General features: G+C 52.0%; 1 protein-coding gene across 3 annotated transcripts; it reads left to right on the plus strand.

Annotated features, from left to right (window-relative positions):
- The first annotated feature begins 8703 nt into the window (after positions 1-8703).
- LOC144938582 (protein L-Myc-1b-like) lies at positions 8704-16936 on the plus strand. Of its 3 annotated transcripts, XM_078866552.1 has the most exons (3): positions 8704-9112; positions 10807-11488; positions 15164-16936. In XM_078866552.1, exons 2-3 carry the CDS (start codon positions 10816-10818, stop codon positions 15805-15807), a joined length of 1317 nt encoding a protein of 438 aa, XP_078722678.1. In that variant the 5' UTR covers positions 8704-9112; positions 10807-10815; the 3' UTR covers positions 15808-16936. The 3 variants fall into 3 exon arrangements, with proteins under 3 accessions (XP_078722678.1, XP_078722676.1, XP_078722677.1); XM_078866550.1 differs by lacking the exon at positions 8704-9112 and having other exon boundaries at positions 10748-11488; XM_078866551.1 differs by lacking the exon at positions 8704-9112 and having other exon boundaries at positions 10748-11488; positions 15167-16936.
- Positions 16937-20450: the final 3514 nt, after the last annotated feature.

Raw genomic sequence — 20450 nt, forward strand, 5'->3', positions numbered from 1 at the left:
AATTTTGATCTGTTGTACCATGTTTTGGACCTTGTTACAATATTTTAATATACCATTTGTTACATTTTTTTGGAAAATTACAAAATAAAATGCTTTAAATGTTTCCCCTCTGCATTCCCTGTGCTAAATACATTATTACGAAATAATTATAAGAACACAAATCATTTTTCCTGGTCTTGGTGTTTTTATCCATTTTATTGATTTTTCAAACCCTTTTAGTGACATATATTGAGTCACTACGGCGCTTAGCGTCAGCTCTTGAGAATAGAGAGGAACTACGCGTGTTATCGCCTCTCTCTGGCACCAGGGTGTGTATGCCATGGAAGGGGCCCCTAGGGGGCATGGTTCCGGTAACGGGCAGAGAGAGGGCTTGCCAGGACATGGGTGAACCCGAGAGGGCACGTGACCAGGACAGGGTAGCGAGGGGGGCCCGAGGGGGGCGAACGGGACACGTGACATGCAGCCGAGAACCTTCTGGTCGGATCAAGAAGGGGGCGTGGCCGTGGGCGGAGCCAGGCCACGCTCAGGCGCATATAAGGGAGCTCTGAAAAAAAAAATCCATTCTGACCACAAGTATTGTGGTTAATGCAGACATGATTCCTTGTAAAAAAGTTTCAGTTTTGTTGCCATAAAAAAGGGGATAACCCTATTCTTATCTAATGGAAGCTGATGGGTAGGGGGCCGTCCATGAATGACGTCACGCGATTTTGGACGATTTTTGACCCCCCCCCTCGTCACACGGCGTCACAAAAAGTCAGACCCCCCCCCCTCAAATATGACGTCACAAAGCTCTGCCCCCCCCCCCAAAAAAATAAAACATGCTTTTCAAATCACTTTAAACTATTGTCATTGTAGTGCGTATTTAATGTGCCGCTGCACTCTGATGTAGGATAAAACATTTATTAAAAAGTCTATTTTATTAAGTAGAACGTGTTGTTTATATTTATTTAAAGTTGCGCAATTTTACGTGACGTCACATTTCTAAACCCCCCCCCCCTCGTCACACATCGTCACAAATGTCTGACCCCCCCCCCTAGGTGCGTGACGTCATTTATGGACGGCCCCGAGCCTTCAGGGTAAAACACTTCCCGCTCGTCTCACTACTCCCCTCTACGCACTAAGACCTGCTGCTGATACCCCCAGTCCTCAGTGGAAGGTCGATCATTCTCCTTTTCTGCCCCAATGATTTGGAACTCCATTTCCCCAGCAGTCTGTACTGTTGACGCCCTACCCCTATCCAAGTCCTTCCATGTTTGCAAATAGTCCTTTAACGCTGGTTTGTGTGTCCAGGTTTTGGAACACGTGTTTATCCATTTGGATCTAGATAACTTATTGCATCACGAGAACGCGAGGGATGGTGATGACTTGGGCAGTCCTTCATCCAACAATAGAAATAGCATGGCGGTTTATCTTATCTTAACATCATTTATATAGCGCCTTGACCAAGGCGTGTTACAGATAATTAAGAATGATACATATGAATGTAATGGTGGAGATGAGGTCAAGAAAATAGGTGAGAGGAAGTAATGGGCGAATATGATGCGTGAATTAGGTAAAATACAAATTGATGAAAGCAAATGATGATCATGAAAGAATGGTTTTAATGAATGAGTGGTAGCAATATAATGAGATTATGAAGAGGCCGCGGGTACGGTAGTGCTTATAAGGGGGATCTTAAGGGATTATTTGGTGAGCTAGAAAAAAAAGTGAGTTTTGACGGAGCGGAAACGAGTGAGCAAAGATGACTGCTTAATGTGGAGGGGAAGTTTGTTCCAGTGAAGGGGGTAAGAATAGAGAAAGCGAAAGCGTAGGTTGAGCAGAAGCAAGAGGAGGAACATAGAGAGAGGACAAAGATTGAGAACGTAGAGGGCGAGAAGGGACATAGAAGGTTATTAGAGTGGTAAGATATGGTGGGGCAATACCATGAAGGGATTTGCAGACCAGGGTGGAGATTTTGAACAGGTAACGGTAGTACACGGAGCCAATGTACTGTAGTTGAGCGAGGAGAGTCGAGGTCTGAGAATTGTCGGGAAGGCTGAATATGATACGTGCAGAGGTGTTTTGGATTTGTTGAAGGGGGGCAAAATAGTAAATGGAAAGACCAAGCATAAGAGTTCAGACGATTATGGATAAGGGAATGGATGAGGAGTTTTGCAGCAGAGGTAGAAGTAAGCGGTCGGATTTTTCAAGTGTTAAACAAGTGAATCCGGCAAGCGTGGGTCGTGGCGGAAAAGTGATTGGTCAAGGGAGAGGGGAAGAGCTGCTGCTGCTGCTGATTATTTACTACTTTGATGAGCCAAGAATGTCTGTGTCCCGCGCGTGACGTCACTCCACGTCGATCAGCCCCCCTCATTAATAATCATGAACAGGTTACGTCCTCCACATGGACCCCGCCCCCTCATACATAATCATGAGCCGGTGACGTCACTCCACATGGAGAACCCCCTCATTAATAATCATGAGCAGGTGACGTCACTCCACATCGAACAGCCCCCCTCATTAATAATCATTATAAGGTGAAGTCCTCGAAATCGACCCCCTATCCATAATAATTAACGGCTGACGTCACTCCACATGGGGGGCGAGGCGCCTCCTCCCCCCTCCTCGGCGTCACTTACAACCCTCACGACAAAGGCAGAACCCTCACGTCACGCCATCTCCGTGACGCTGTTGAGACATCGAAGTAAAAAGGACGTCTGATCAACAAGGGAGGTTATAACCTTTAAATGAAATACGTCTGTGTCACCGCGGCCTTACAAATTGCACACGAATGTATATATCACGTCGCGGTCTGCTTTTCGCTTGCAAGTTTTAGATTTACTACAATACACCCGTCCTTGGACGGGCAAAATGATAGTTTTTATTGAATGTGCATATGATGAACTAATGGTTACAATTATTACCCTAAATATTACCTATATCCATTCAATGCAATGCAACAGAAAGGAACATGACCTAATCCATCTGTGTTATCTCGTGCAATCGTATCACACGTGGCAACCAATGCCAAAATAATTAGGCCAACCCTTTCTGCATTTTTGAGTCTAAAAACAATTTGCACGCGGTGGCCACAAGGGGTCACGCGCATCGCGTCTGCCAGAACATACAACACACTGAGATGAGAGGGAGGGAGAGGTAGGTGAGTGCCTGGGAGGTAATATGGGGGGAGGTAGGAGAGTGAGACGAGAGGTAGGAGTGGCAGTGTATTGGGGTAGTGGCGTGGCCTGGCGTGAGCGTGTTCACAGATTGTCGCAGATGTTCACGGGTCGATTTACGGCAGCCGCCCTGGTTATTATTGCGGGTGTAATGTGTTCACCAGACCATATTGTGTTCACCATACCATACGCGGACGTCCAAGATCCCGTGTCATAATTCGCAAGCGTAGGCCATTGCGTGCCGGCGAAATGATCCAAAGTTTTAAAATTTGTAAAGTTACCGGCAAATTCTGAATTGTGATGACACGATATCATCGCCCCCTACTGCGCCAACTTGACAGGACCCTCCTGAAAAAGAGTCGTGAGACTGCTTGAGGCTTTTCTCGGTTAACTGATCCTTATGGCGGAACTCCGGGGTACCCAATAATACAAAATGGGCGAGGCAATTAAAGATTTTATTTCTGGGACACTATTTTTTCCAGGGGTGTACTTAACTCCGCGACTGGGGTACCAATCAATCCAAAATCAGTGCTACTCCGCGATGTCGAAACGCATCGAGGAGGATTGCGCTGAAACCCTGAACGCTCGTACGCACCGTAGTGGTGCATCATCGTGTACAGCTCGTCGAGATAAGTCGATTGCCGCATCGCCGACCATCAACAGAGTAAAAATGACTGCATCACGGAGTGCTATGGTGCTCTGGTACCCCGGGGTACCGCCAAAAGGTTAAACTCGCGTAGTAATAAAACAAATGTCGCCACACGATGCTCGCTGCAGTCTTGTGCTGTAACACGGTGTGGCAGTGTTGGGTAATAAATGTCCCAGACGATAACTATTTTATAAGCGAGCCGTGCCTCGTCGTTTTTTGATGTTTTTAATTAAGGACTGCGCTATAATTACACTCATCATCAGCCATGATCTAGCCACTACTGGAGGAACGCTTCCCCAAACAACCACCACACCGCGGTCCTGCGATGCAACAATCCGTGGAACACCAGACGAATAGACGATGTCACGTGTTACCCATCCCTCCATCTCCACGTAGGACCTCACGGGTGCATTATCTCCTTTGGCTGCCACTCTGTGGTTAGCCTTGATCACGGGCCATCACCATCTTGATTCATTATCCCTTCCCGCCAGGATGTGTAATTAGAGTTCCAGAGGGAATATAAGTGGTTCCTGTGCGTCCGAGTCTCGTATTCACACATTCATGGCAAGGGCTGTTCTTGAAAAAGTGATATTGATTTGTTAGGTATGGTAGCTCTGACATAAGCCGACCCCGTCAGTGCCGGCAAGGATTGCAGCAGTGTGACATCACGATTGCCTGTGTCTGGGTGGGTTTGGTAGGTTGCCGGTTACAATATGATGCAGGGTGACCCATTTATAGATGCCCCACTGCTTTCTGATGGCTGCTGTGACTTTCTTCCCATTCGCTATAATATACACGCCTAAATAACATTTAAAGGCCTTTTGCAAATCCACTGGTGAATGAGGGCCTCCCCACGTCGCGAGGGGCATGGGAATATTTGACCAGACTTCACCACGCTGACATACTTCACACTTTTTAATAGGTTGGAAGAGACATGATCCCCTGTCTCCTTGACCTGGTCCCCCACGGCTTCTTTCCTCCTACCTTCCTGCCACTACTTAATGCCGCGAGTCGTTGAGCCTCATCAGGTGAGTGATGGCAATGGAAATGTTATATATTTGGTCCTATCAGCGAGCATTCTGTGTGTGTGATCCATGCTATGGTCAGGGGCGCTATATTTACAATAGCGTGCCATATCACACTATACGGGCTGTATAACCCTGGTGTATTTACTTCTGGTGCGGCTGGGGTTGATGGTAAAATCCAGGTCATGCGGTGTGGGGTATGTGTTGAATGTCACGCAATCAGGTGGGTGATATAGATATGATTACAAAAAACGGTTGCGCTGGGTGGGACTTGTTCAGCATGGGGGAGGGTCGATTGCCGAAGCAGGTACCTGAATGGTCGATATGATTGTGGCGATCTAGGGAAAGAGTAGACCTCAGGCCAGATGGTGGTTGTATGCCGTCAGGGCAAATCTGTGGGTCTCTGCGTGAATCTATTTGTCTATTTGTCTATGTGTAAGCCTGTGGTTCTATACTCCCCGCCTTCCCCAACCCGCACTGACCATCATGGTGAAGTATGGTTAAATAACCCCCACGACTCGCTCGGTGTGGGGAGGCCCCTCGTCCAGCAATGGTTTTACAAAACGAGCTGTGCGCTGTTGCTAAGTGAAAGCCAGCAAGACGTAAAGGTGCGGCCCTGCAACTGTAGAGGGGAAGTTTCGCCTTCTCATTCACACTCGCCAGACATCTCAGAAGAGGTGGGAGTACCCAACTTTACCCCATGACACATGACCTGGCGATCTACTAACTGTGGTGAACCCATTCATACTGCTGGATGGAGAGAGGTAGGGGGATTAAGATACACGCGAGATTTGAACATATTGAGCTATTGAATCACTCTCGTTCGTCTCCGATCTGCTGCACTTGGAAAGCGGAATTCCATTGAGTAAGAAAAACAAACTGTCTGTTTTGTCATTATTATTCATGTAAATTATCTCACCCGCAAATGTAACGCTAGATTCCGGTATGGAGCATTGCGAAACGTGGTCTTGTACCAGATTAATCTACAAACACGCAGGTCCCACCTCTGGCAGCTCAATAAAAGCTGCACAGTGTGCAGGTGTGTGCAGGGTGTGTACACAGGTGTGTGCACGTCATGACCTTGCCGTGAAGACCCCACGTGGGGGCTGCCTTACCCCGAGCGTGAACACCTGAGCCAGTGAGACGTTTACCTGTTTCAACAGAGAAACGATTTCCTCTGGACTTTACGAGCCTCCCTACCAATTGCCCCGTTTGCCATTGGTTCGTTGTTGTGTATTAACGTTATCTCCGCCGTTTACATGGCCCTGTAAATGTTGAACTTTGACTGGGTCCAGCTGCTGGTCATAGTGTGGGTTGAGGGCGCGCCGGGTAAATGACACGGGTAATTTGTTTTGATGGATTTAATGAGGATCGATGTACGTATTTTGGTCACATTTGATCAGCTTTGTGGCAGTGATGTTGATATATTTGGGACGTAGGTGGGGGGGGGGGGTGTTTGGGGGGCGGGTGGGGCAAGCATCCATGGGGGCCTATGTTGAGTATCACTTTGATATTGTTCTTGTTCTATGCTTGCTAGGTAACTGGCTAAACGAGATTTTCCATGTAACAAATAAACATTGAATTGAGTCAAAGACAAGGGATTCATATCTGATCAACCTTGCAGCCACAGAGCCGTAGCGAGAGTTATACTGGATGTGGTGAGGCGGATGCATAAATATTTCCTGGGTCGCTGACCCAGACAGACCCAGCTGAAATCAAGCTCTGGTTGTAGCAAAAGTGGGCTCGTCAGAGAGGCCACTTTTAGGTTGGAATACACGCCGCGAATATAGGCAAAAACATTACATGTCACCGGAGTAATGTGATTTTGATACGAATTATAAATGTAATGAAATAACATTTTAAATTTACATGTAATTTAAATAATCATGATCCAGCCCATCTCTGCATGATATGGGTTTCTCCCTCTTTCCCTCCTGCCCACTGCCTCATGAGTTCCTCCACCCGGGAAACTGCAGGTATTGATACGGCTGGAGGAGAGACACTGGTTCCACGGCATCAGAACGAGTGCGTACGGAGGGAGGGAGATTGTATTTGTCTGTGTGATAGGACAGCATATTGGCTCAGAAGTCGGGAGCGATGGAATCATCTCGCGTGCGGGTGCTAAGAGCGTTGCATAATTAAGACCGAGAGAGATGGTAGTGGTTTGTGCAAACATTCACCTAGCAGTGGATAAATCGTGGCTGATGATTATGGGTCATCATCTGAGCCACAACTGAGATTGCGTGAAGAAAGCACCACACAGAGTACACTTTAAAAGGGGAGTCGGACGAGGCAGCACGCTTGCGTCAATATCATCCACAGCGACAATAGATGTTTTCGGAAAATGGAATGGGTGGTGAGTAGGACATGGACATAACATGTTCATGTTACACGGGTTATGACCCAGTACCGGTGCAGGGTACAGGTGAGCATTGGTGAAGGTCGAGAATGGTCCCTTTTTTGTCAAAGTAATAGTCTTGGGGACTCCCTTCCCCCAGGAATCCGTGCTGTCGACTCATTTGGCCTATTCACGTCCATGTTCAAGACCTTCCCCTTCTCCCCTGCGTATGACTGACTTCCCCTTTCTATAAAAAAAAACTCTACACCCATTGTTTCTGTGCAGCGTCTTGAAATGCATCGACATACGCACCTGCCTTCGTAAACCCGCAATGACCAGCGTGGTGAAGTATGGTAAAAAAACTCTCACTGCCTGCAAGACATGGGGAGGCCCTCATGCGACAGTGGATTGACAAGAGGGCTTTACGTGCAGATGCGACATTGGGCCGTAATGCATTGAGATACAGAAAAAAAGAACACACGGATTAGAGGACATACGCAATGCTAACTTATTCAGCGAGTTCTACACCTGCATATGTTAATGACTGAGAGTGGCTTGGGCAAAACACGTCACGGCTAGAAGAAGGGCTGATGCCCAATAGTCAAGACTAACTTTGGCACCTCAGGAACGCAACGCGTCCGAGAAGTTCCACCATACCGAGGAGACGGAACGATTAAATCAGCTCGTGTGCAATTATTAGTGGATTTGGCAAAGCTGATGACGGTGGTGATTCACATGCATCGACTTATGGCACCACATTCGTCGTACGCGTTGTGAACTTCAGTTCATCCGATAAGCGGAGTCGAGCCGTGCAACAGCCGATGTCGCTGCCCTCAGCGATCGCTCGCTCATCACTCTCGCTCCTGGGCAGTCTCCACGTAAGGGGAAGCGGGTTATATCCCTTCCTCACTGACTTCCTTCCTCCATTCATTCATCAGTCATGATCAGTACACTGCTGGATGAAAGCCTCCCCAAGCCAGCGATGTTATTAATCCACCTAACATCTGCATACGAACTGAATTCATCGCTCAATCTCCTCAGTTGACACCCTTTTCACAAACTCGCACTGACTAGGGTGGTGGAGTATGGTTAACCCCCAAGATTTACGCACCTAAATCATTCATTCAAGTATCCAATTAGCCAGCTTCACTTTCCATTCATTCATTCGCTATTACTGCTCGGGTCGGTGCAAGGGTCACCAGCGTGAACTAAAAACCATCATGAGACTGTCGACGTTGTGCGGCCCACATCAGAGATGCGTAAAAATGTATACAGTGCTAATAATTTAATATATAATACAGTGCGCAGGACGCGTAAAGTGTACACGTATTAGCAAAAAAAATTTGGCGGGAAAAATGCGGCGCAGCAGCCACGCCGCATGGCCCCCACCCACCACGAGACACGTAATGTTAATGCACCCCGGCGGGCTCAGCCAATCAGGCGGCCGAACTTGCCGTCACGAGGTCGCTCGGCCCCAAGGGGGCGTGGCGCCATGTGTTTTTTTTGGCGGGTACTTATAGAGAGTGGCGTGGGAGACTGCGCGTCTCGCTCCACCAGGCTGTAGCGCATCGCTTACGTCGGTACCTGGAGCTCCGAGTCTCCACCCAGCTACACCGGGGTTCAACAGGGTTCCACCAGGGTCCTTTCGCGCTCCTCTAGGGGTCCACCAGAGCTGCACCGCGGCGCTTTGTCGAGGTCATAACCCGGACTTTGCATCCGGCTCCACCGGGGTCCTCCAGAGCTCCACCGGGGTCCTCCAGAGCTCCACCGGGGTCCTCCTGAGCTCCACCGGGGTCCACCAGAGCTCCACCGGGGTCCACCAGAGCTCCACCGCTGCTGCTGCGGCTGTTCGGACACTGAACCCGTCACACGTCCACTCCTCCACACCTCCTTCTGCTCTGAACGCCACCAGCCGGACAATCAATCAGCTGCTCACCCTCACCAGGTGAGCGGGACGCGCGAGTGTGTGCGGGGGAGAGGCAGGGATGGAGAGCGGCAGTCGCCTTGATTGATTGCGGGGTGGTGGTGGTGGCGGGGTGATGGTGGTGGCGGGGGGGTGGTGGTGGTGGTGTGGGGCGCGGATTGCCCGCGGCAGGGCGCGGTCGCCATGTCTCGGATGCCGTCTAAATGAGACTCGCTTAGCTAATTGCTAATAGCTAATTGCTCATTGGGCTGGCGGACCGCTCGTCCACACAGCTGGCCGACCAGCAGTTGTATTAATGAGCGGGTTTTAATTAACGGCGCAGGAAGCGGAGAGGGAAGGAAGAGGAAGGAGGAGGAGGAAGCGCTGCGCCTGCTGGGGGCGGGGGGGGTGGCGGCCTTCGCCGGGTCCCGGCACGGCACGCCCCTCCTCCTCCTCCAGCAGCGTGCAGCGCCGATGATAGCTGCGCTGAGCAGTGGATAGAGCGTGTGTCTGTGTGTATGTCTGTGTGTGTGTGAAGAGAGTCTGTGTGTGTGTGTGAAGAGAGTCTGTGTGTGTGTGTGAAGAGAGTCTGTGTGTGTGTGTGTGAAGAGAATCTGTGTGTGTGTGAAGAGAATCTGTGTGTCTGTCTGTGTGTGTGAAGAGAGTCTGTGTGTCTGTCTGTGTGTGTGAAGAGAGTCTGTGTGTGTTTGTGTGGGAAGAGAGTCTGTGTGTGTGAAGATTGTCTGTGTGTGAAGAGAGTCTGTGTGTGTCTATGTGTGTGAAGAGAGTCTGTGTGTGTCTATGTGTGTGAAGAGAGTCTGTGTGTGTGTGAAGATTGTCTGTGTGTGTGTGTAAAGAGAGTCTGTGTGTGTGTGAAGATTGTCTGTGTGTGTGTGTAAAGAGAGTCTGTGTGTGTGCGTGTGTGAAGAGAGTCTGTGTGCGTGTGTGAAGAGAGTCTGTGTGTGTGTGTGAAGAGAGTCTGTGTGTGTCTATGTGTGTGTGTGAAGAGAGTCTGTGTGTGTGTGTGAAGAGAGTCTGTGTGTGTCTATGTGTGTGTGTGAAGAGAGTCTGAGTGTGTCTGTCTGTGTGTGTGAAGATAGTCTGTGTGTGTGAAGATAGTCTGTGTGTGTCTATGTGTGTGAATATAGTATGTGTGTGTCTGTCTGTGTGTGTGAAGATGGTCTGTGTGTGTCTATGTGTGTGAAGAGAGTCTGTGTGTGTGTATATGTGTGTGAAGAGAGTCTGTGTGTCTGTCTGTGTGTGTGTGTGAAGATAGTCTGTGTGTGTGTGTGAAGATTGTCTATGTGTGTGTGTGAAGAGAGTCTGTGTGTCTGTGTGGTGTACACGACTCGGCATGCACCCCGCGCACGTTCATGCGGCAACCGCAGCGCTGATGAGACACGCGGGCCCGATGGTGGACACGGCCACAGTGCTGCTGCACGCACAGGGAGCCGCACGCACAGGGAGCCGCACGCACAGTGCTGCTGCACGCACAGGGGGCGTGCTGGACAGACACACACGGGCTGGGAGCAGGAGACGGATATTGCCAAGCGCCTTGGGGTGTGCGAGGTGCGACTGTCACGCACGAGGGTTTCTTTCCTCGATGTGTCCCGGTCAGGAATCGACCGGGGTACTTGAGCCAGAGGACACTGCTGGTTCTTGGTGATAAAGATGATGATGACGATGAGGGATGGATCGTGATGATGACGGTGCCTGTTATCTGTTCGCTGACACAGGTGTTGGGGATGTTTGGCACGATGGCCTCTGAGAACTGCAGCACACGCGACTACGCCATGCTGGACTCGCACCAGCTCTTCTTCTACTCGGAGGAGCTCGAGGATGGAAGCTTCTACCAGTCCACTGCTCCCAGCGAGGACATCTGGAAGAAGTTCGAGCTGCTGCCGACTCCTCCGCTGTCGCCGGGACGCCTCGAACTCGACTGCCTTCTCTCGCGCGACGGCTGGGACCCGGGGCCCGAAATCTTCTTGCCGAGCGCCAAGACCCTCGACCTGCTCGTGTCGGGCCTGCTGACCGATCGGGCCGTGAGCGAGAGCTTCTTCTGCGATGCCCTGGAGGAGGAGGAGACCGTCATCAAGCAGGACTGCATGTGGAGCGGCTTCAACGCTCACGAGAAGCTCGAGAAGATGATGGGCCAGCGCATGGGCCAGCGCGTGGCTCTTCTGCGCGGGGGCTACGTGGCGCCACCGTCTCCCGGCGATAGCCCAGGGGGGCAGTCGAGGAGGCTGAGCGAGAGCAGCAGCAGTAGCAGCAGTAGCAGCAGCAGCAGCAGCGGCAGCGGTTCGGATAGCGACTCGGAGCTGGACTACGGCTCCACGGAGGGCAGAGGCACGCATGGCCTGGACCTGCAGCCCAGATTCTCCCCGCGGACCGCGGGACTCGAGACGCCGAGCGATTCCGGTAAGGAGCGAGTAGAGATGAGAGATGTTTCTGTGCTGCAAGGGAGGAGGGGTGGGGGGGGGCGTGGTGAAATATTACAAGGTAAAGGTGCGGACCTGCAACCGCTTGCTCGTGCCACTGCTAGCGGAAGGGTCTATACTCGAGGGAGCTCGCGAGAGGCCCGCTCTCTTTCACGCTGGCCTGACGTCTTGGAAGGAGCTGTAAGTCCCCACGCTTTACCCCATTGTACGCAACCTTCCGACTGCGTAACTGTCGTGTCACCCAGTGATATTGCTGAGTGGACAGGAGCGGCAGTCGGCGCTTTAAGAAACTTGCACAATTTGGAAAGTGTGGTGTGACTATACGATTACTCGTGGTGGTGGTAATCGAGGAGATGATGATGAATGATGCCCGGCTATTCTGGGCACCACGTTGAACGGCGGACGCCGGCTGGGGTGTCGCTCGCTGCCCGGAGACTCATTGGCTGCTGGCCAGACCTCGTCGGCGTGACATGATTTGTATGTTCTGCATGTACAGCCGCTGGTGCGGGTAATTGAGTTAAGCGAGTGTGATTCAGGGGAAAGTATGACGACGTGGCAGCTTGCGCGTGATTACTCGTGGTGGTTTGAATCGCCGTCACGATCAGCCGTGATCTCGACCCGTCGCTGAATGAAGGCCTCCCCAAAGCCGTTGTCATACCTCCCTGTCCCACGATGCAATAACCCATCACCTCGCTGCTGCACAAGCCAATCTCTTTGCTCCATCTCCGTGATGACCGACGCTCCTCGGTCGCTTTCTTTCATTTGGCTGCCACTGGAGTCGGTGTCGAGATGTTTTTTCTCGCCCATCCCTTCCAGCGGCGTGCCCTGCCCGGCAAGCCCACTTCACTTTTCTTTACGCTCGTCATTGGTGGCTATAATTAGGATCTGGTAGCGGGCGTTAACCGGGCCACCGATGCTGGTAGTGCGGCGGTGACGGGGAGGGTTCGAGACGCGCATTGCGAGGTGGTGGACGTGGCAGTAACGCGATGCCGCTGCTGCTGCCGCTGCCACACGTGTACCGGCCACTGTACTCTGATGAAAGGGGGGGCAGCCAATGCCCTCTCCCTCCCTCCTCCCTCTCTGTCACGCTCTCGCGTGTGGCCGCCTACACCGCGGGCCGCGAGTCGCCGCTCCCGGCCCCGTCCGTGGCGGATAAGTCGGCGGCTCTGCAGCGCCGCGGCAGCACGACGAGGGCGTTGGGGACTTTGCACCGTCGGCAGATTTAGCAGAGGGCACTCGAAGGCCTCTTCCGGTGTCGTTGACGAGCGCGCGGTGGTGCCCGTCATCGTAGCGGCTGACATGTCGGCGCTTTGACACGGAGTGTAAACGTCTCTTCCTTAGACACACACACAGATGTGTCCTTGGACACACGCGCATGTGCGCAAGGCTTGGTGGCTTTGTGATCGTCATGACATGCGGACAGGTGACAAACAAATTGCAAGAGATTGTTAAAGTGCTCTCAAGAAAGGTAGGTGGACTGGGCAGGACCGTTGCTCGAGGCGATCATTTCTGGGGGGCGAGAATGACAACGGAATAGCAGCCAGAGGCGGGAACGCGCACGAAAAAGCGCCCCACCGCAGAGATTCGGCACTAAAATCGGATCGTTTTGCGGGTTCTGGGTGGGCTGTGACCCCGCAGGACCGTGAGAGTTGGCGATGCCTTGGGAGGCGGGGGGCTTTCATACAAAATGGGACTGGTTAGATTTGGCAGTAACGATGTGCGCCTGCTCCATCGGTTTCATTTCTCCAGACGGCGCAGAAGAGGGCCTTGCTTGAAGGGCGTGGCCTAGCGATGCCGCCCGCCCGCCCCAGTGAAAGTGGCAGTCGTTGCCGGCAGGTCGCGGCCGAAAGGGGCGTTCGGAAAAGTCGCCGCGTCCCCTTTAAGATGTTGATGCCGTTTTGTAGGTCAGCGGCGGCGGCGGCGGTGGGTGGGGGGCGGTGGGGCGGTTGCGGCGGCTTGCATCATGCGCAGGGTGCAGACTGCAGCCCGAGCTGGGGGGGAGGGGCTGGCGGGGAGGGGGAGTCGTCTGCGGCCCCTCCCCGCACACACACACACGCGTGCACACACGCGCACACACGCGTGCACACGCGAGGCTGTTCGCAGCTGCGACGGACCTGGGGATGGAGCTGTAGAAATCTGCGGGAATCCCATCCATTCATTCCGGCCGCGCGGTATCGCGCTCACAAAGGGAACGCGCACGGCGATGACGACGACGACGACATCGTCGCCGCGCCTTCCGTGCTTTTGTCGATCCACTGCTGTTCGAGGGCCTCCCCGCGTTGCGGTGTGCGGTTCAGGAAAGTTCATTCGATCATATGTAACGCTGGCCGCTGCGGGTTGCTGAATGCAGGGGAGCATAGACGTGGGACCGTAGTGCAGCACAACCATGGAATCTTTCAGTCCGCACTTACCTAGCGCACGGGAAGCAGTCCCGATAACGGTGCTTGCTGCGTGGTGGCCCCGTGTCCCAAATCAGGGCCTCCTTTCAATCAATCTCTAACCACGCCAAGTGGACTCACTAGCAGCGCAGCAACACACGTGTCAGTTCATTTGGTAAACGTCAGCGGCTGTATCGTGGAGGGCGTATGAGGGAGGAGGATGTGAGAGTGTAAATTTAGAGAAGCGCACTTTTTGTTCCGGGCTGTCGAGAGTGGACCGCGCTGTCACCTTGCTCGCTCATGCGAGTTGGCGGCCACCCTGCCAGTGGCAGCCTCCGGCGGTGGTAGCTGCTGTTACAGCGTCGCCAACTGCACACGGGCTCGGAGTTGATTTTAGTCCCCTGTGTCAATAAACCCATACCACCCCCATTGTGACCGTGTCGCCCACGCTGGTGACCACAGCCCGCCCGGCGGGAGCCGGTGCACGGGTTCGCCACCCTTCCCGGCGTCGTTCCAGGACCCGTGGAGCGCCATCGCACCAACGCCCTTGCTTTGACGTCAGCTGCACGCGCGGAGCCTGTGATGTCAGCTGCAGGGGTTTTTTTAACTCTTGCGGCGATAACCCCGGGGCCGTGAGATGAACCGGCAAATGTAACAGCATCACAAAGACAATCCGTCGTAATTCTTTGGGAAATGTCAGCTTATTGAAATTGCGCTTCAGAGTGAGACGGGGTTTAGTGTAATTAAAGTAAACGCGTCACGTTTTGCTTGGGTCCTGCGACTTGTGGTTTTTGTCCGACCCACGCGAGGGATTTAACGATTCTCGCTACGAGTAGACGTGACGGGAACGAGAGAGGCGAGGGATGTTTTTTATGCATTGTCCACGTTTATTCGTTCGAAATATTGAGCACGAGGTTTGCGCGCGATGGAAGTGGTGACGCTTGTCGGTTTGAACCTTTTTGTGAAAAGTTTGCGAGCAAAGCTATCGCATTTCTGTCGGCCAAATGGCAGTGACCTGAGGGTGGCAGCACGTGTGTTTATTCAGCGTGGCCGGTGGCTAGCGGCTGTGTCTGTCGATCCTGTGATGAAAGCTACTGAGCAGCTTTCCAGGACCTTCTCAGTGGCAGTCTTTCCCAGTATCGCAAAGTATCTGTGAACATCAAGATTTTGTCTCCGGCTTAAAATGTTCTCACCACGTGTCCCAGACGTTTGGCAGTTTTAGTCATAACGTCGCACACGCGTTCCCCGCTGACCCCCCCGTGTTTCCGTTTGAACAGAAGAAGAGGAGATCGACGTGGTGACGGTGGAGAAGAGACCGGCGGTGACGCCGGGCGACGCAGGTGCCATCTCCGCGAGCAGCAACACCAACACGGCAGGCGTGCGCCTGCAGTCCGAACCGTGCGACCACGCGCTCAAGCGCTGCCATTTCCCCATCCACCAGCAGCACAACTATGCCGCGCCCTCCCCTCCCAGCCCGCCGCCCACCAAGCGCTGGAGGACCGAGGCCGCCGCGACGGCGGTGGCCGTGCGCGGCGCGGCGCGCGGAGAGCCGACGCGGCTCCCCGCACTCGCCCGGTACGGCGGCGCTGGCGGCAGCGGCAATGGCGGGGCGGGGGGGCGGCTGACTAGCAGCGGAAACAGCACGAGCAGCTCCGATTCGGAGGAGAGCGAGCGGCGGCGCACGCACAATATCCTGGAGAGGCAGAGGCGCGACGGGCTGCGCTCCAGCTTCCTCGGGCTGCGTGACGTCATCCCGGAGCTGTCTAGGAACGACAAGGCGGCCAAGGTGATGATTTTGCGCAAGGCCGGCGAGTACGCCAAACGGCTCGTGGCCGAGGAGCACCGGCTGCTGTTGGAGAAGCGACAGGCGGAGGCGAGGCAGCACCAGCTGCTTAGAAAGATCGAATCGCTCAAGCGCTAAATCCCGTCCGTCCGTTCGCCACCGCTACCGAAACATTATTTGCTCTCTTGGGAAGCATGGGAAGCGCTCGCGCCGCCATCCTCCAGTGTGGAATTGCACGTTGTGGGCCACAGAGAACCGCGCCATTCCACCATCTTCATCGTGGATCCCCGCACCATCCCCGTACAGTTTCTGGCTCTTAACATAAATGCAATGCCCCCCCCCCCACTTGTACATTTTCCCGCTGCGCTGCAGCAGACTGGACAGTTTGTTTTCCTGTGTACGCGGTCGCTTCAGGTGTCCGTCAGGACTGTAGTTAGTCACAGCTGGCAGCTCAGAGCCAGCCCTGAAAGTCCGGGTGTGACGTCGGGGTAAGTCCGGTGCCAGTGCGGGTCTTGCCGCTTGCACAGGGGGTATGCGGCACCCCCCTCCCCTCCACCTCTCCACCCACCCACCCTCTCCACCCCTCCACCCACCTACCCATGCCGTGGACCACTATGCGGGTCGTCGTCAAGGCCGCGCTGGCTCGGGAGAGAGAGAGCGCCAATCGGCAGAGGAAGAGACTTAACTCCTGCACAACTGCTGACACTTTATTTCTCAAATTTGCATAACAGAATTAACTGATGATGGCCGTGTTCAGTGCTGAGCAAATCTATAATAATGGTGATGACGACGATGACTCTACCAGAATATAGCCATTGTGTGTAAAACTTGGGGCTTGACATTTCAAAGTAAACAATTGTTGCCTTTTTTTGGATGGATTGAATATTGCATAATTTTAAATATTGAATTACTTTAAATATTTAAAGCTATTTGTGTTTTATTGTCGTTCTAGTCGAATGTGTCACTGCCTGGTTCTAACAATGAGTACTTTTTAAAGATTAATGAAATACCATTTCGCGTTAAAAAAATTCCTGTTTCACAATTCAGGGTTTTAAGATTATTTTTCATATTTTATACGAAAAATGCTTAAAAATGCAACTGCATCTGGATGTGGTTTGTTTTGTGTGTTTTTTAGATCGTTGCGTTTGTGTCTGGTTGGAAGTTAATTTTTTCTAATTAATTTGCTCTCGCTGTTCTTGACAGTCGATTCTTTTTTCATGAGCACTTTATTTTATTTCCCATAGAACAAAATAAAAGTGACTTGAGTTCGGAACCCACGCGAGTCCCGGTGTGTCTGCGCGAGTCCCGGTGTGTCTGTGCAACCCGTCGCGCGCGCACACGCACATGCGTCACATTGCACTCGGTTTGCCACCTCCTTGAGGTCCGAAAGAAACTGGGACGTGTGACGGCAAAGCAAGATATCTCGTCATTCCAAAAGAGGGGGGGGGGGCGGCGTTGCTGCACGGAATGGAACGGGTCTCCAGCCGCGCCTTGTTATACAACTGACAAAACCCGGGACTTGTAATGTCCTGGGGTGACTTCCTAGTACAGCAGCTAACTCCACAGCATGATGAACCTGGGAAAAGCGGGGCAGGTGGCAACCCTACATTGCACTATTCCTTACAGGTAGTGCGGTGGGTTATTTATGTATTTGTCATGGTTACTGAGCACAAGCCGAAAGGCCCAAGAAGGCAAGCGGCCAGCAACAAGTAACTATTAAAGATCAAGAGTTAATGCGTTGCTTGAAATGAGCAAAGTTGCAAACACTTGTGAAAAGTGGCGATAGGAGGGGATTCCAAAGTGGCTCCGTTCGAGGAAAGAAACCGGGTGAGTGGTGTGACCTGCTGTCTGGCGAGTGGGTGCATCGGTGAGTGTGTTGTGACTTGCAGTGTGGTGGTTGAACAGTTGGGTAGACCCAGTACTCAACATTGGTGGAGGGAATGAGTGCTTGAATGTAACTCGTAGTTACAGCAGTGATAAGGTGGCTGCCTGCCGGCGACAAGTGAAAAAACATGAACCCAGTGGTTGTTGAAGACTTAAAATGGTGAAACCGGTTGATGCACCTCAGCCTGGTCTCGCCCCGGACTTCACATTGTTAGGCCACTTCAAAAGATCCGCTCGCATTTTTTGCGGTTGTCAAGGTGTGAATGAAAAGCACCCAAGTGTCAATGTGGAGTGACACCTGCTGTTGCCTGCCTGCGGGGTGAAGCCAGGTAAAGGTGTGTGTGTGTCCCGGAATAGAGTGGCACGCCCACGAACATCCGTGACCATCGTGGACACATGCAACGTCACTTTGGAAGCGATGGCGTTGCGCTGGGAAATTTGACAAATAATTGGAGCGCTGTACAGTTAAAGCGCCTATCCGTGTGCGGGTTGTCTGCGTCCAAGGTTCACCGTGCTCGCCAAGATGCATTCTTTTTGCGCGCCAGGTGAATTATTAGCTGCTCCGCATTCGTCGAGGGTCGCTGACTGCCCACTTGAGCGCAAACATCTGCGAGTAAACTGATTAAGGAGCAATCGGAACACGACACCGCAGCCCCCAACCTCTCCAGCCTCCCCCAGTTGCAGCCGTTGTGGGGTTTTATTTAGTTCGTTCTGATTGGGTCTCGCTCCGTTTCATGGATTTTTTTGAAGTAAGGGGTCGTCCATAAATGACGTCACGCACCTAGGGGGGGGGTCAGATATTTGTGACGATGTGTGACGAGGGGGGGGGTTGAGAAATGTGACGTCACATCAAACTGCGCAACTTTAAATAAATATAGACAACACGTTCTACTTAATTAAATAGACTTTTTAATAAATGTGTTCTCCTACAACATCAGATTGCAGCGCCACATTAAATACGCACTACAATGACAATAGTTTAAAGCGATTTGAAGCATGTATTATCTCTTTTGGGGGGGGGGCAGAGCATTGTGACGTCATATTTGAGGGGGGGTCTGACTTTTTGTGACACCGTGTGACTAGGGGGGGGGTCAAAAATCGTCCAAAATCGCGTGACGTCATTTATGGACGACCCCTAAGTCACCTGCAGCGTGATCCGTTATCGGGACGATGCAGGCTAAATAAACAAGTGCATCTGTGGCTGTGACGGGACTTCAGGACACAGGCCGACACAGGCCGACGGCGAATGAAGTCATCAAGGGCAAGAAGCCAGGGCCATGGTTTTGTCTGCAAACCTGAGTCCACACTAACGTGTGGTAAACTGCGGTTACACGACTTGTGAGCGTTTTGATGAAGTGTACTCATTATTGCAGATGTACCAGCAACATCAGGAGGAATAAGATACCACACTGCATCATGGCTAAACACGATGCAATTCATCAGTAAAATTAGTATAATTTTAGTATCAATACAAAGTCGTTTATGGATTTAATTGTTTGTATGGGCTTGTAGCTAAATATCTTTAATCTTAGAAACATTAGGATCAAATTTGTATTGGGGTTGATCCCCAGGTGTTATTCACTCAATATCTGTGGCCTCTCTTACCTCTGCTATCTAGAAGGGAGAGTGCCCAAACACTCACCCATTATACAACATCTCCCCTACAGGGCAGTGCAGCATCACCACAAACAAGGTTTGACAATGAGGAATTTAAGAATGAAACAGAAGGATTTCTCCACAAATCAGGCTGTCGCCTAATGATGCTAGTTGCAATTACTGGCGAAACGTCAAACTCAAATTGTAAATGTTATGGCTTTGCTCTGCAACACACCGGTGTAGTGCTGTACTCGTCACGAGTTGGCATGTTCTGTTTACGGGACAAACATCATTAATTGCCCGTGTTGGGTGGTGGTGGGTTTAATGACACGTTTATATTTACGCGATCTAACTAAATAAAATCCCTCTATTATGGATAATATTATTATTAAACAGAGAATAAGAAACGCCACACATCGTGTTCATGATAATGTCACGGCGCGTGGCACGGCGCGTGGCACGACGGCCGTCTGCCAGGAGGAGGAGGCTGTGTGCTCGTTAGCGTCAGCGAGCCGCCGCCGCGTTGGGGTCAAGCTGACACCGCTCGGGAGGCTCCGTGACCTCTCCACGTCGCGACAGACACCACCAGGCTGGGCCACTCCCAGAGGCAGGCGACGGCACGGATTCCAATCATCCAGAGAACCGTTCAATATCGTCATCAGCAACGAGCAATTCACTGATGGATGAAAGTCTCCCCAATCTGTTGCCATCTCTCACACTCGTGGTGTCGTCGTCCACCTAAGCATCTGCACGTGAGCAGAGTTCGTCGTTCCGTCTCCTGAGTGTGGATGTACTGCTCTCAAAGCGGTACACTCGTTGGCCGCTACTCCGTCACCACCCAGAACAGAGCCACGGGGCACACAACGACTCCGTGTCTGACTCACAAATACGTCGTAGGAGGAGGCGTCATCACAGCCACACACCACTCCACGACTCCCGATGCAATTATCTGGCTCAACAACCTCCGTATAAAATTACAGTTATTGCTCTTTCTCAACATCAGCCAAACAAAGAATACAACGATATTCAGATGATGAACACGGAAACCCATAGACTCGCACAGAGACAATTCGACTCAGGCAAATATCGATTGATTCACATATCACACAGATAACGGGAGTCTCATACGAAGAAGATCTATTTTGGAGGAGGCATCATCAACAGCGATACACCGCCACTTCTGACCCAATTATCTGGCTCACCAAGCCACACCACGCTGACCCCACGGTGACCCAACGTGGGGTCGATCAATCGGCTCCTGCTCAGTGTGGAGGCGGTCACCGCGGTCACGTGCTCGGCGC

Source organism: Lampetra fluviatilis, chromosome 22 (genome assembly GCF_964198595.1).
Source record: "Lampetra fluviatilis chromosome 22, kcLamFluv1.1, whole genome shotgun sequence".
Taxonomy (NCBI): Eukaryota; Metazoa; Chordata; class Hyperoartia; order Petromyzontiformes; family Petromyzontidae; genus Lampetra; species Lampetra fluviatilis.

Excerpts from the sequence above, each read along its gene's own strand:
- LOC144938582 (XM_078866550.1), top strand. The coding sequence starts at position 10,771 with ATGATGACGGTGCCTGTTATCTGTTCGCTGACACAGGTGTTGGGGATG. Across the intron at positions 11,489-15,163 it reads CGAGACGCCGAGCGATTCCG|AAGAAGAGGAGATCGACGTG; the intron begins GTAAGGAGCGAG and ends CCGTTTGAACAG.